General features: G+C 42.6%; 1 protein-coding gene across 8 annotated transcripts in view; it reads right to left on the bottom strand.

The window, feature by feature from the left end:
• Positions 1-13,235, bottom strand: part of MAST4 (microtubule associated serine/threonine kinase family member 4) — a gene marked incomplete at its 5' end in the record, with an annotated part of 581,401 nt that overhangs the window by 11,406 nt on the left and 556,760 nt on the right. For all 8 annotated transcript variants that reach the window (XM_081231058.1, XM_081231059.1, XM_081231061.1 and 5 more), the window contains 2 exons: positions 11,612-11,734; positions 12,277-12,506. In XM_081231058.1, the coding sequence (XP_081087184.1) occupies positions 11,612-11,734; positions 12,277-12,506 (353 nt within the window). The remainder of the gene's footprint in view (positions 1-11,611; positions 11,735-12,276; positions 12,507-13,235) is intronic.

Genomic DNA, 13,235 nt, shown 5'->3' with positions numbered 1-13,235 from the left:
TCTTTACAAATTGAGTGAGGCCAGGCTAACTGAGTGAGGCCAGGCTAAAGTTTTAGTTTTTCCTGCGTGTCTTAGGGGAAGGAAAGGAGCAACAAACATGATGGGAGTTCATCTTTCATTGAAGTTCCTCCCGTCCTTTTCTACATCATATACAGAGTGGACACAGAGCCACAATGATCACCGGGGCTGCTAGAGCCCATGAGCCATCTAAGCTGGAATCCACTTCCACCCCTTCTAACACAATTCAGCACTGACTTTTATATCTTTACCTGTAAGAGACTCACAATGCCACTGAGCATTTTAAAAGCACACTGTGAATATTAAAGCATTTTCCACATATATTCTCTTACTTTATTTTCACAACCAAGTCATGAGGGTTTTTTTTATTTAAACCCTATGAGGTAGGAAGGGATTATTATTCTTTGACTAGAGGTAAGGAAAACAGATTCAGAGACACTGAGATTCTTTTTTCCCAAGGTCACAGAGCCCAGTGGGAGAGCCCAAACCTGGCTCTCCCACCCCTCACCCCACACTGCCCACTCCTCATGGGCAGGGCATGCCCTGATCCCTTCCACCTCTTGCTCCCAGCAGAGTGCACAGCTTGTACTTAATGAGTGGTGGTGAGGGAACGAGGCACTGGATCCACATAAGGAATGATCAATGTATCAGACTGTCAAGAAGAAATTTTAAAAATATAAAAATATCATCACTTCTGGGTAAGATGGCGGAAGAGTAAGACGCGGAGATCACCTTCCTCCCCACGGATACACCAGAAATACAGCTACACGTGGAACAACTCCTACAGAACACCTACTGAACGCTGGCAGAAGACCCCAGACCTCCCAAAAGGCAAGAAACACCCCACATACCTGGGTAGGGCAAAGCGGAGAGATCCCCACACAGAGGATTGGTGCCGAGCGGCACTCACCAGCCCGAGAGGCTTGTCTGCTCGCCCGCCGGCCGGGGCGTGCAGCGCTGGAAGCTGAGGCTCGGGCTTCGGTCAGAGCGCAGGGAGAGGACTGGGGCTGGCGGCGAGAACTCAGCCTGAAGGGGGCTAATGTGCCACAGCTAGCCGGGAGGGAGTCCGGGAAAACTCTGGAGCTGCCGAAGAGGCAAGAGACTTTTTCTTCCCTCTTGGTTTCCTGGTGCGCGAGGAGAGGGGATTAAGAGCGCTGCTTAAAGGGGCTCCACAGACGGGCGCGAGTCGCGACTGAAAGCGCGGAGCCCAGTGACGGGCGTGGGACGCTGGGGCTGCTGCTGCCGCCGCCAAGAAGCCTGTGTGCGAGCGCAGGTCACTGCCCACACCGCCCTTCCGGGAGCCTGTGCAGCCCGCCACTGCCGGGGTCCCGGGATCCAGGGGCGGCTTCCCTGGGAGAACGCACGGCGCGCCTCGGGCTGGTGCAACGTCACGCCGACCTCTGCCGCTGCAGGCTCGCCCCGCACTCCGTGCCCCTCCCTCCCGCCCGGCCTGAGTGAGCCAGAGTCCCCGAAGAGGCTGCTCCTTTAACCCTGTCCTGTCTGAGCGAAGAACAGACGCCCTCCGGCGACCTACACGCAGAGGCGGGGCCAAATCCAAAGCTGAGACCCAGGAGCTGTGAGAACAAAGAAGAGAAAGGGAAACCTCTCCCAGCAGCCTCAGAAGCAGCGGATTAAAGCTCCACAATCAACTTGATGTACCCTGCATCTGTGGAATACATGAATGGACAACAAATCATCCCAAATTGAGGAGCCCGGAGTCAGTGCTGTGCCTCTGAGGTGGGAGAGCCAACTTCAGGACACTGGTCCACAAGAGACCTCCCAGCTCCACATAATATCAAACGGCGAAAATCTTCCAGAGATCTCCATCTCAACACCAGCACCCAGCTTCACTCAACGACCAGCAAGCTACAGTGCTGGACACCCTAAGCCAAACAACTAGCAAGACAGGAACACAACGCCACCCATTAGCAGAGAGGTGGCCTAAAATCATAAAAAGTCCGCAGACACCCCAAAACACACCACCAGACGTGGACCTGCCCACCAAAAAGACAAGATCCAGCCTCATCCACCAGAACACAGGCACTAGTCCCCTCCACCAGGAAGCCTACACAACCCACTAAACCAACCTTAGCCACTGGGGACAGACACCAAAAACAATGGGAACTACGAACCTGCAGCCTGCAAAAAGGAGACCCCAAACACAGTAACATAAGCAAAATGAGAAGACAGAAAAACACACAGCAGGAGAAGGAGCAAGATAAAAACCCACCAGATCTAACAAATGAAGAGGTAATAGGCAGTCTACCTGAAAAAGAATTCAGAATAATGATGGTAAAGATGATCCAAGATTCTATTTCCCAGATCCAAAATCTTGGAAATAGAATAGACAAAATGCAAGAAACAGTTAACAAGGACCTAGAAGAACTAAAGATGAATCAAGCATCGATTAAAAACACAATACATGAATAAAAAATACTCTAGATGGGATCAATAGCAGAATAACTGAGGCAGAAGAAAGGATAAGTGAGGTGGAAGATAAAATAGTGGAAATACTGCTGCAGAGCAAAATAAAGAAAAAAGAATGAAAAGAACAGAGGACAGTCTCAGAGACCTCTGGGACAACTTTAAATGCACCAACATTCGAATTATAGGGGTTCCAGAAGAAGAAGAGAAAAAGAAAGGGACTGAGAAAATATTTGAAGAGATTATAGTTGAAAACTTCCCTAATATGGGAAAGGAAATAGTTAATCAAGTCCAGGAGGCACAGACAGTCCCATACAGAATAAATCCAAGGAGAAATATGCCAAGACACATATTAATCAAACTGTCAAAAATTAAACACAAAGAAATCATATTAAAAGCAGCAAGGCAAAAACAACAAATAACACACAAGGGAATCCCCATCAGGATAACAGCTGATCTCTCAGCAGAAACTCTACAAGCCAGAAGGGAGTGGCAGGACATAATTAAAGTGATGAAGGAGAAAAACCTGCAACCAAGATTACTCTACCCAGCAAGGATCTCATTCAGATTTGATGGAGAAATTAAAACGTTTACAGACAAGCAAAAGCTGAGAGAGTTCAGCACCACCAAACCAGCTTTACAACAAATGCTAAAGGAACTTCTCTAGGCAAGAAACACAACAGAAGTAAAAGACCTACAATAACGAACCCAAAACAATTAAGAAAATGGGAATAGGAACATACATATCGATAATTACCTTAAATGTAAATGGACTAAATGATCCCACCAAAAGATACAGATTGGCTGAATGGATACAAAAACAAGACCCATATATATGCTGTCTACAAGAGACCCACTTCAGACCTAGAGACACATACAGACTGAAAGTACGGGATGGAAAAAGATATTCCATGCAAATGGAAACCAAAAGAAAGCTGGAGTAGCAATTCTCATATCAGACAAAATAGACTTTAAAAGAAAGACTACTAGAAGAGACAAAGAAGGACACTACATAATGATCAAGGGATCGATCCAAGAAGAAGATATAACAATTGTAAATATTTATGCACCCAACATAGGAGCACCTCAATACATAAGGCAAATACTAACTAACAGCCATAAAAGGAGAAATCGAGGGCTTCCCTGGTGGCGCAGTGGTTGAGAGTCCGCCTGCCGATGCAGGGGACGCGGGTTCGTGCCCCGGTCTGGGAAGATCCCACATGCCGCGGAGCGGCTGGGCCCGTGAGCCATGGCCGCTGAGCCTGCACGTCCAGAGCCTGTGCTCCGCAACGGGAGAGGCCACAACAGTGAGAGGCCCACGTACCGCAAAAAAAAAAAAAAAAAAGGAGAAATCGACAGTAACACACTCATAGTAGGGGACTTTAACACCCCACTTTCACCAATGGACAGATCTTCCAAAATGAAAATAAATAAGGAAACACAAACTTTAAATGATACATTAAACAAGATGGACTTACTTGATATTTATAGGACATTCCATCCAAAAACAACAGAATACATTTTTCTCAAGTGCTCATGGAACATTCTCCAGGATAGATCATATCTTGGGTCACAAATCAAGCCTTGGTAAATTTAAGAAAATTGAAATTGTATCAAGTATCTTTTCCGACCACAATGCTATGAGACTAGACATCAATTACAGGAAAAGAGCTGTAAAAAATACAAACACATGGAGGCTAAACAATACACTACTTAATAACAAAGTGATCACTGAAGAAATCAAAGAGGAAATTAAAAAATACCTAGAAACAAATGACAGTGGAGACACGACGACCCAAAACCTATGGGATGCAGCAAAAGCAGTTCTAAGAGGGAAGTTTATAGCAATATAATCCCACCTTAAGAAACAGGAAACATCTCGAATAAACAACCTAACCTGGCACCTAAAGCAATTAGAGAAAGAAGAACAAAAACATCCCAAAGTTAGCAGAAGGAAAGAAATCATAAAAATCAGATCAGAAATAAATGAAAAAGAAATGAAGGAAACGATAGCAAAGATCAATAAAACTAAAAGCTGGTTCTTTGAGAAGATAAACAAAATTGATAAACCATTAGCCAGACTCATCAAGAAAAAAAGGGAGAAGACTCAAATCAATAGAATTAGAAATGAAAAAGGAGAAGTAACAACTGACACTGCAGAAATACAAAAGATCATGAGAGATTACTATAAGCAACTCTATGCCAATAAAATGGACAACCTGGAAGAAATGGACCAATTCTTAGAAATGCACAACCTGCCAAGACTGAATCAGGAAGAAATAGAAAATATGAACAGACCAATCACAAGCACTGAAATTGAAACTGTGATAAAAAATCTTCCAACAAACAAAAGCCCAGGACCAGATGGCTTCACAGGCGAATTCTATCAAGCATTTAGAGAAGAGCTAACACCTATCCTTCTGAAACTCTTCCAAAATATAGCAGAGGGAGGAACACTCCCAAACTCATTCTACGAGGCCACCATCACCTTGATACCAAAACCAGACAAGGATGTCACAAAGAAAGAAAACTACAGGCCAATATCACTGATGAACATAGATGCAAAAATCCTCAACAAAATACTAGCAAACAGAATCCAGCAGCACATTAAAAGGATCATACACCATGATCAAGTGGGGTTTATTCCAGGAATGCAAGGATTCTTCAAGATACGCAAATCAATCAACGTGATACACCATATTAACAAATTGAAGGAGAAAAACCATATGATCATCTCAATAGATGCAGAGAAAGCTGTCGACAAAATTCAACACCCATTTATGATAAAAACCCTGCAGAAAGCAGGCATAGAGGGAACTTTCCTCAACATAATAAAGGCCATATATGACAAACCCACAGCCAGCATCGTCCTCAATGGTGAAAAACTGAAACCATTTCCACTAAGATCAGGAACAAGACAAGGTTGCCCACTCTCACCACTCTTATTCAACCTAGTTTTGGAAGTTTTAGCCACAGCAATCAGAGAAGAAAAGGAAATAAAAGGAATCCAAATTGGAAAAGAAGAAGTAAAGCTGTCACTGTTTGCAGATGACATGATACTATACATAGAGAATCCTAAAGATGCTACCAGAAAACTACTAGAGTTAATCAATGAATTTGGTAAAGTTGCAGGATACAAAATTAATGCACAGAAATCTCTGGCATTCCTATATACTAATGATGAAAAATCTGAAAGTGAAACACTCCCATTTACCATTGCAACAAAAAGAATAAAATATCTAGGAATAAACCTACCTAAGGAGACAAAAGACCTGTATGCAGAAAATTATAAGACACTGATGAAAGAAATTAAAGATGATACAAATAGATGGAGAGATATACCATGCTCCTGGATTGGAAGAATCAATATTGTGAAAATGACTCTACTACCCAAAGCAATCTACAGATTCAATGCAATCCCTATCAAACTACCACTGGCATTTTTCACAGAACTAGAACAAAAAATTTCACAATTTGTATGGAAACACAAAAGACCCCGAATAGCCAAAGCAATCTTGAGAACGAAAAACGGAGCTGGAGGAATCAGGCTCCCTGACTTCAGACTATACTACAAAGCTACAGTAATGAAGACAGTATGGTACTGGCACAAAAACAGAAAGATAGATCAATGGAACAGGATAGAAAGCCCAGAGTTAAACCCACGGACATATGGTCACCTTATCTTTGATAAAGGAGGCAGGAATGTACAGTGGAGAAAGGACAGTCTCTTCAATAAGTGGTGCTGGGAAAACTGGATAGGGACATGTAAAAGTATGAGATTCGATCTCTCCCTAACACCATACACAAAAATAAGCTCAAAATGGATTAAAGACCTAAATGTAAGGCCAGACACTATCAAACTATTAGAGGAAAACATAGACAGAACACTCTATGACATAAATCACAGCAAGATCCTTTTTGACCCACCTCCTAGAGAAATGGAAATAAAGAGAAAAATAAACACATGGGACCTAATGAAACTTAAAAGCTTTTGCACAGCCAAGGAAACCATAAACAAGACCAAAAGACAACCCTCAGAATGGGAGAAAATATTTGCAAATGAAGCAACTGACAAAGGATTAGTCTCCAAAATTTATAAGCAGCTCATGCAGCTCAATAACAAAAAAACAAACAACCCAATCCAAAAATGGGCAGAAGACCTAAATAGACATTTCTCCACAGAAGATATACAGACTGCCAACAAACACATGAAAGGATGCTCAACATCTTTACTCATTAGAGAAATGCAAATCAAAACTACAATGAGATATCATCTCACACCAGTCAGAATGGCCATCATCAAAAAATCTAGAAACAATAAATGCTGGAGAGGGTGTGGAAAAAAGGGAACACTCTTGCACTGCTGGTGGGAATGTGAATTGGTACAGCCGCTATGGAGAACGGTATGGAGGTTCCTTAAAAAACTACAAATAGAACTACCATATGACCCAGCAATCCCACTACTGGGCATATACCCTGAGAAAACCATAATTCAAAAAGAGACATGTACCAAAATGTTCATAGCAGCCCTATTTACAATAGCCCGGAGATGGAAACAACCTAACTGGCCATCATCGGATGAATGGATAAAGAAGATGTGGCACATATATACAATGGAATATTACTCAGCCATAAAAAGAAATGAAACTGAGCTATTTGTAATGAGGTGTATAGACCTAGAGTCTGTCATACAGAGTGAAGTAAGTCAGAAAGAGAAAGACAAATACTGTATGCTAACACATATATATGGAATTTAAGAAAAAAAATGTCATGAAGAACATAGGGGTAAGACAGGAATAAAGACACAGACCTACTAGAGAATGGACTTGAGGATATGGGGAGGGGGAAGGGTAAGCTGTGACAAAGTGAAAGAGCGGCATGGACATATATACACTACCAAACGTAAGGTAGATAGCTAGTGGGAAGCAGCTGCAGAGCACAGGGAGATCAGCTCGGTGCTTTGTGACCGCCTGGAGGGGTGGGATAGGGAGGGTGGGAGGGAGATGAAAAAGGGAGGGGATATGGAAACATATGTATATGTATAACTGATTAAATTTGTTATAAAGCAAAAAATTAAAAAAAAATCATCAACATTATATGAAAAAAATATAATATACTGGGGCTTCCCTGGTGGCGCAGTGGTTGAGAGTCCGCCTGCCAATGCAGGGGACATGGGTTCGTGTCCCGGTCCGGGAAGATCCCACATGCCGCGGAGCGGCTGGGCCCGTGAGCCATGGCCGCTGAGCCTGCGTGTCCAGAGCCTGTGCTCCGCAACAGGAGAGGCCACAACAGTGAGAGGCCCATGTACCAGAAAAAAAAAAAAAAAAAAAAAATATATATATATATATATATATATATGTATAGTATAAATACTGAACATTCCTCACCAGAAAAGTTATGACCAGGGTTTGCTGAATCAGAGCACGTCATTAAGTTCTGTACTAAAGTCCCTTTCCACTATAAAACCAAACCCAGTTTTCTTTTTTTGTTTCTACATATGGCTGTTCCAGATGACAGTTCACTTGACTTATGGAAATACACAAAAAGATAACTTCCCCAAGGGGAAATACAGACACAAAAAATGCAGAGTGCAAACATTTGGTTGGAAACGTTAATGATTACAAAAATGGTAAGTAAATGACTGAAAAATATTATAATTTTATGGAGAATAGGTGAGAATTGTGAAGACTGCCATCTGGTGGATCCATCGGCTATAGCAAGTGCTGCCAGAACTCGGCACACTGTATTTTACTGGGTCCGCTGACCTCAACAAATTCTTTTGAAAGAAGCAGTCTCTTATCAGGGAAATTCTGCAGCACTGTTTTAAAAAATAACAACGAAATGGGGCCAGAAGACTGTTAAATGTTCTATTAGTTAAGTTTTACTTTAAACTACTTGTGTGATTAGTGCACTGTGGGAGGGAAATTATTTTAAGCTGGCTGAACTGAATACAAAAGCAGAAGTCAGGCTATTCAGTCTCTTCTCTCAGTCTGACTCCACATTAGTTTATCAGTTGGCCTTGGGTACTTCACTGAGCTAGACTGTTTTTACATTTCTTTCTCTGCAAGACGCACATGGGGAACAGCACTCTTCCTGCATACGTGTGTCCTTGCCCTGACTCAACCCTCCATGATCCAGCCCCAGCCACCTTGCACACTTCATCCCAGATGCTATGAACTCAGGCTCCAGCCACACTGGTTTACTCATGCACCTCAAGCACTCGGAGCTTCCTGTCCTTGTGTTTTTAAGCATCTTCTTTATTTTGCCTAGACCGTCCTGCACTCCCTTCCCATACACTAAATGTCCACCCATCCTTCACAGCCCTGCACAGAGAACCCCTAACTCTTCACCCCTGCCCACCCTGGTGGAAAGCTCTCTCTCCTTTAGAACCTGGGCCATATTTACAGTTTGTTCCTTTTGTCTGACACTCTGATTATAGCCTAGTATTGCCACTGTTTCCCCTGTGAACGTTGGACTGTATTAAGTTACTGGCAATCAGAAGACTTCACGTACAGAGCACAGTGGCGTGCTGGTTGAAAGCACAGGCTCTCGAGCTGCATTGCCGAGATGCAAATCCTCTTCTGCTCTTTCCTAGCAGATAACCTTGGCTGCTTTGTTAACTTCTCCCTGCTTTAATTTCTTTATCTGTAAAATGGGGACATTTATATTTATAGCACCTATGCACAAGGTATGAGGATTACCTGAGTTTATTCATGTAAAGGCTCTCGATTACCTATTATTCATAGGTGTCATTTGCTGTGTGACTCTTCGGTACCTCGCACACTTCACATTTTGGGGGCCCAGCTAATATGTGAAGACGGTAATAACGATGCTATTTGATGGTCCCCATTTTAGTTTCCAGAGGTTCTCCAGAGTTCAGGGAAAGGAAATTTTGAGGCAGGCGCTGGTGATATTTTAGGGCTTCTCTTACGATTGGGGATTTAAACTAATGCTGTACTAAAAAAGCAACCTGGTTGAATAGAGAGTTTTCTGGATTAGGGAGGCTACACTGTGCAGGTAATTATGGGAGCAGGGGATATGACTGGGTTCATGTGGCCTCCACCCCTCACTGCAGTGGCTGGAGAGAGATTTCAGTGCTTTGACAAAGTTCTTTTTTAACAAGCTACTTGCAAGCTGGATGGAGGTGATTAACTCCTTGGGGCAGGAGAGGTTTAAGGCGACGCTGAAGGAGCACATTTACAGGGATTCACAGAGCTGTGGGGAACTGAACCGGATGACCGTGACTTTCTAGTTCCTTGTGCATGTAAGTTAGTGCTTCCATAGCAGGCTCGTTTTGAAGTTGTGAGGGTAAGTGTGACCAAAGCTGCAGCCATGAAACACGCAATACGCTTATTAGGTTCACAATCCGAAAGATAAATAAGTATTGCACATGTATCTCTAAATATACATACAGCCCTATGTAATGGCTCTTCCACCTTTTTCTAAGGATGCCATGAGATTTTGTGAAGTAGTTTGCAAGTATAAAACATCGTGTAAAAAGCATCTGGAATACCAAAATACAGCTACTACCCTGATGGTTCACCAATGACAAAGCCATCAGGGAGCCCAATAGTATAGTATGCATTTGTGAGAAAGTTGAGTAGAGTTAGGGGAACCACCTGTAGGTATGGAGGATAGCAAAGCCCAGCCTCAACTCCAATGGGGACTGAGGTCAAGACCAAAGTTTCATTAATGCTGTGAACTGATCAACAGCAATAACTTTCCTACAATCTGCCACTTCACAATGGACCTTTGAATATGCATGCTATTACTCTTCCTGGAACCTAGGCCAGACACTGAATCATTTGAAGAATACACTTGTGTTGGCTGGGGGATGAGAGAAGGAAGAAGAAAAGTCATTTAACTGTACTTACTTTTCAAAGGCTTTGTACACCCACCTACCTGCACTACCTTCCAAATCCTAATTTTCTTTCAAGTCCCAGTTCAGTGTCACTTCTCTGTGATGACTCTCCTCATTCACAGAATCTTCTCTCCAAAAGTATGGGACTCCTCCCCCTGCTATGGCCCTGGCTAATCAAGCTGAACTTTATCTACCTGCATACCTCTTCTATATCTCCCATAGTCCTCGAGGGCAAGGACCATACCTGAATTCCTATGTTGCCAACATCTACCATGGCACCTGCCTCAGAGCGAGTGCTCTAGAAACAGTCTGAATGTCCCTTGTTTAAATGACACATATGTGTTTATGTTGTGCCTCTCAATAGGCTGCAGGTTATCTGAGGTCATGGCTCACGCCTCTCTGATAGCCCCTTAGAGCCCAGCCCTCCCAGTGCTCACAACAGCAAGAGGTCATCCGTAAACATCTGTGTACTTGTAAAACAATCCTACAATTAAAGACTGTATTTTTGATCACAGATAGTCGTCTTTCCTTGAAAAAACTTAAAATCAAACTCAAATTTATCTTTGTTTTAACCAGATCCATATTTGGAGCTATAACTTTATATTCTGTAGTCAGCAGGTGGCTGAGCAAATAACCCAAAAGAAAGCAGAGGATCAGTATAGACTGTCTCTCTCTATCATACTCATGCGTCTTGTGATCTTCGTACTCCATTGGCTTGAATCAGCTTACATTCCAAGTAGAGATTGATCTACATTCAAATTCATTTGTACGTATGAATGGGAAAAGGCCTACTAATGATCGCTAGAATCCCTTCTTCCATTACCACCTATTTCTATCATTTATAGTGTACGTTATATATTCACAGTTCTACCTTTCAAAAGGAAACCCAACTCTCAGACTCAACCTTCAGATCTGACCTCACAGTTTAATACTACTTTGTCTTCTGCTATATAGAATAAAATTTACTGAAGAAAATCGCCTTTAGGATGGACGATTTCCAAACAGATTTTACTATGTGTGGTACATAAACAAAGAGAACTCTATTTGTAATTTAGGATAAGAAGCAAAATTAAATTAAGACGTGATTGTGCAGATATATGAACGTGTATTTCATGATATAAAACCAAAAAATTCATGTTATTTTTGCCTTTACATTAAACAGACTACCGCATATTCTCTCAGCAACGAGACTGAGTGTATGGATGTGCCATATAGAAGTACTCTAGACCTTGAGTAAAGAACTCTTGGTACTAGTTCTTTCTGGCTACCTCCTTCATCTGGATGGCCATGACATCAAAAAGATAGTACCTTTAGCAGGAGCTCTATAACTTCTGTGTGGACAAGTCCATGCACTGGTTCTCCATTGACGTGTGTGATCAGATCCCCAGCCTTCAGTCCTGCCTGACAAGCTGGACTTCCTTCTTCTACATTCTAAAGTCCAAGAGGAGAGCATATATTAGTAAGCAAACAAATGACAACCCTGACACCTACTGTTTCTTGTGGCTCAGTGTTCTGAGTTAATCAGCAAATGATCCTGAGCTCCTAAGAGGAAACCAGTAAGACATGTTTTGCTATTCTTTTTCTGTCATCATCCTAAAATAGGGTAATTCCTATGGTTCCTTAAACAATTTCAGGTGATCTGAGAAAGTACTTAAAAAAAAGGATGGCCAGGGAAAAAAACTAAGAAAAGAGGAATGAAAGAAGGATAAAAACAGGACTATCTTTGACTATTTCTACCAGCTTGGTATGCAGGGTGGATAATCAGATATGAAGACTAACAGAATTATGAGAAAGAATTAACTTTTGCTAAATTCAATCCCACCACAGAGATAAAGGGCAAGAGTATGAAACAGGTCCCAAATGCCAGCTTAACAGAAAAATCATTTGCTGTTAACTACGCCTCAGCTGACATATTTATTCTCCAGTTTGGCTGGGAACAAAAACTAACCAGAAAGAGAGAGTGTCGGTCTTACCCAAACGATATGATGCACTGTGTAAATGTCGCTGTCTCCCACATACACCCGGATGGCTCGGATGGTGAAACCATAGTTCTTCCCTGAACTGTGGATCACAACGGGCTGGTGTGGACTGGCAGAAGCTCCTGAGGAGTCTCGGCTGGGAGAGGAATCCCTTGAGGAAGAAGGGTCCGAGGACAGAGAATGGGGAGACATTGGACTTCCCAGTGGAGAAACAGCAAACATATCTGCAACAAAGAAGCCAGTCATCACAGCTCATCCTGGTCCCACAAACTGGTCTCAGGTAGCCCTCACTAGGTAGCCCTGCTGGGATTGGGAGCACAGTCACAAAACAAATCCATTCCTTTCTAATAAAGAAGAAATAATATAAAAATATTTATACTGGTAACTAGCATGGTAACAGGTAACTTGACAGAAGCCTGTCAAGAAAATTTCAGAAGTGTCTCTTTTTAAACTAACTTTTAAACTCACATTCTGAAGTTACAACTTCTTAGTTCTCTACACAAATTAAAAAACACACAAAACTTCACTTCTATCTGACCGTGATCTTTTAATACACTTTCTTTTAATTAAAGAAACAGGAACTTCCCTGGTGGTGCAATGGTTAAGAATCCGCCTGCCAATGCAGGGGACAAGGGTTTGATCCCTGGTTCGGGAAGATCTCACGTGCCGCGGAGCAACTAAGCCCATGCGCCACAACTACTGAGCCCGCATGCTGCAACTACTGAAGCCCACATGCCTAGAAGCTCGTGCTCCGCAATGAGAAAAGCCACTGCAATGAGAAGCCCATGCACCACAATTAAGAGTAGCCCCTACTCACTGCAACTAGAGAAGGCTCACATGCAGCAGTGAAGACCCAACGCAGCCCCCAAAATAAATACATAAATTAGTAAGTAAACAAACCATAGGTGCACAAATTTCAGGCATACCCTCACACAGGGAAGGCTGTATGGACT

The sequence above is a fragment of the Mesoplodon bidens genome (genome assembly GCF_964165515.1).
Source record: "Mesoplodon bidens genome assembly, chromosome: 4".
Classification (NCBI taxonomy): domain Eukaryota; kingdom Metazoa; phylum Chordata; class Mammalia; order Artiodactyla; family Ziphiidae; genus Mesoplodon; species Mesoplodon bidens.
The sequence above is the reverse complement of the archived record's forward strand: the minus strand, read 5'-3'. Positions and strand labels throughout refer to the sequence as shown.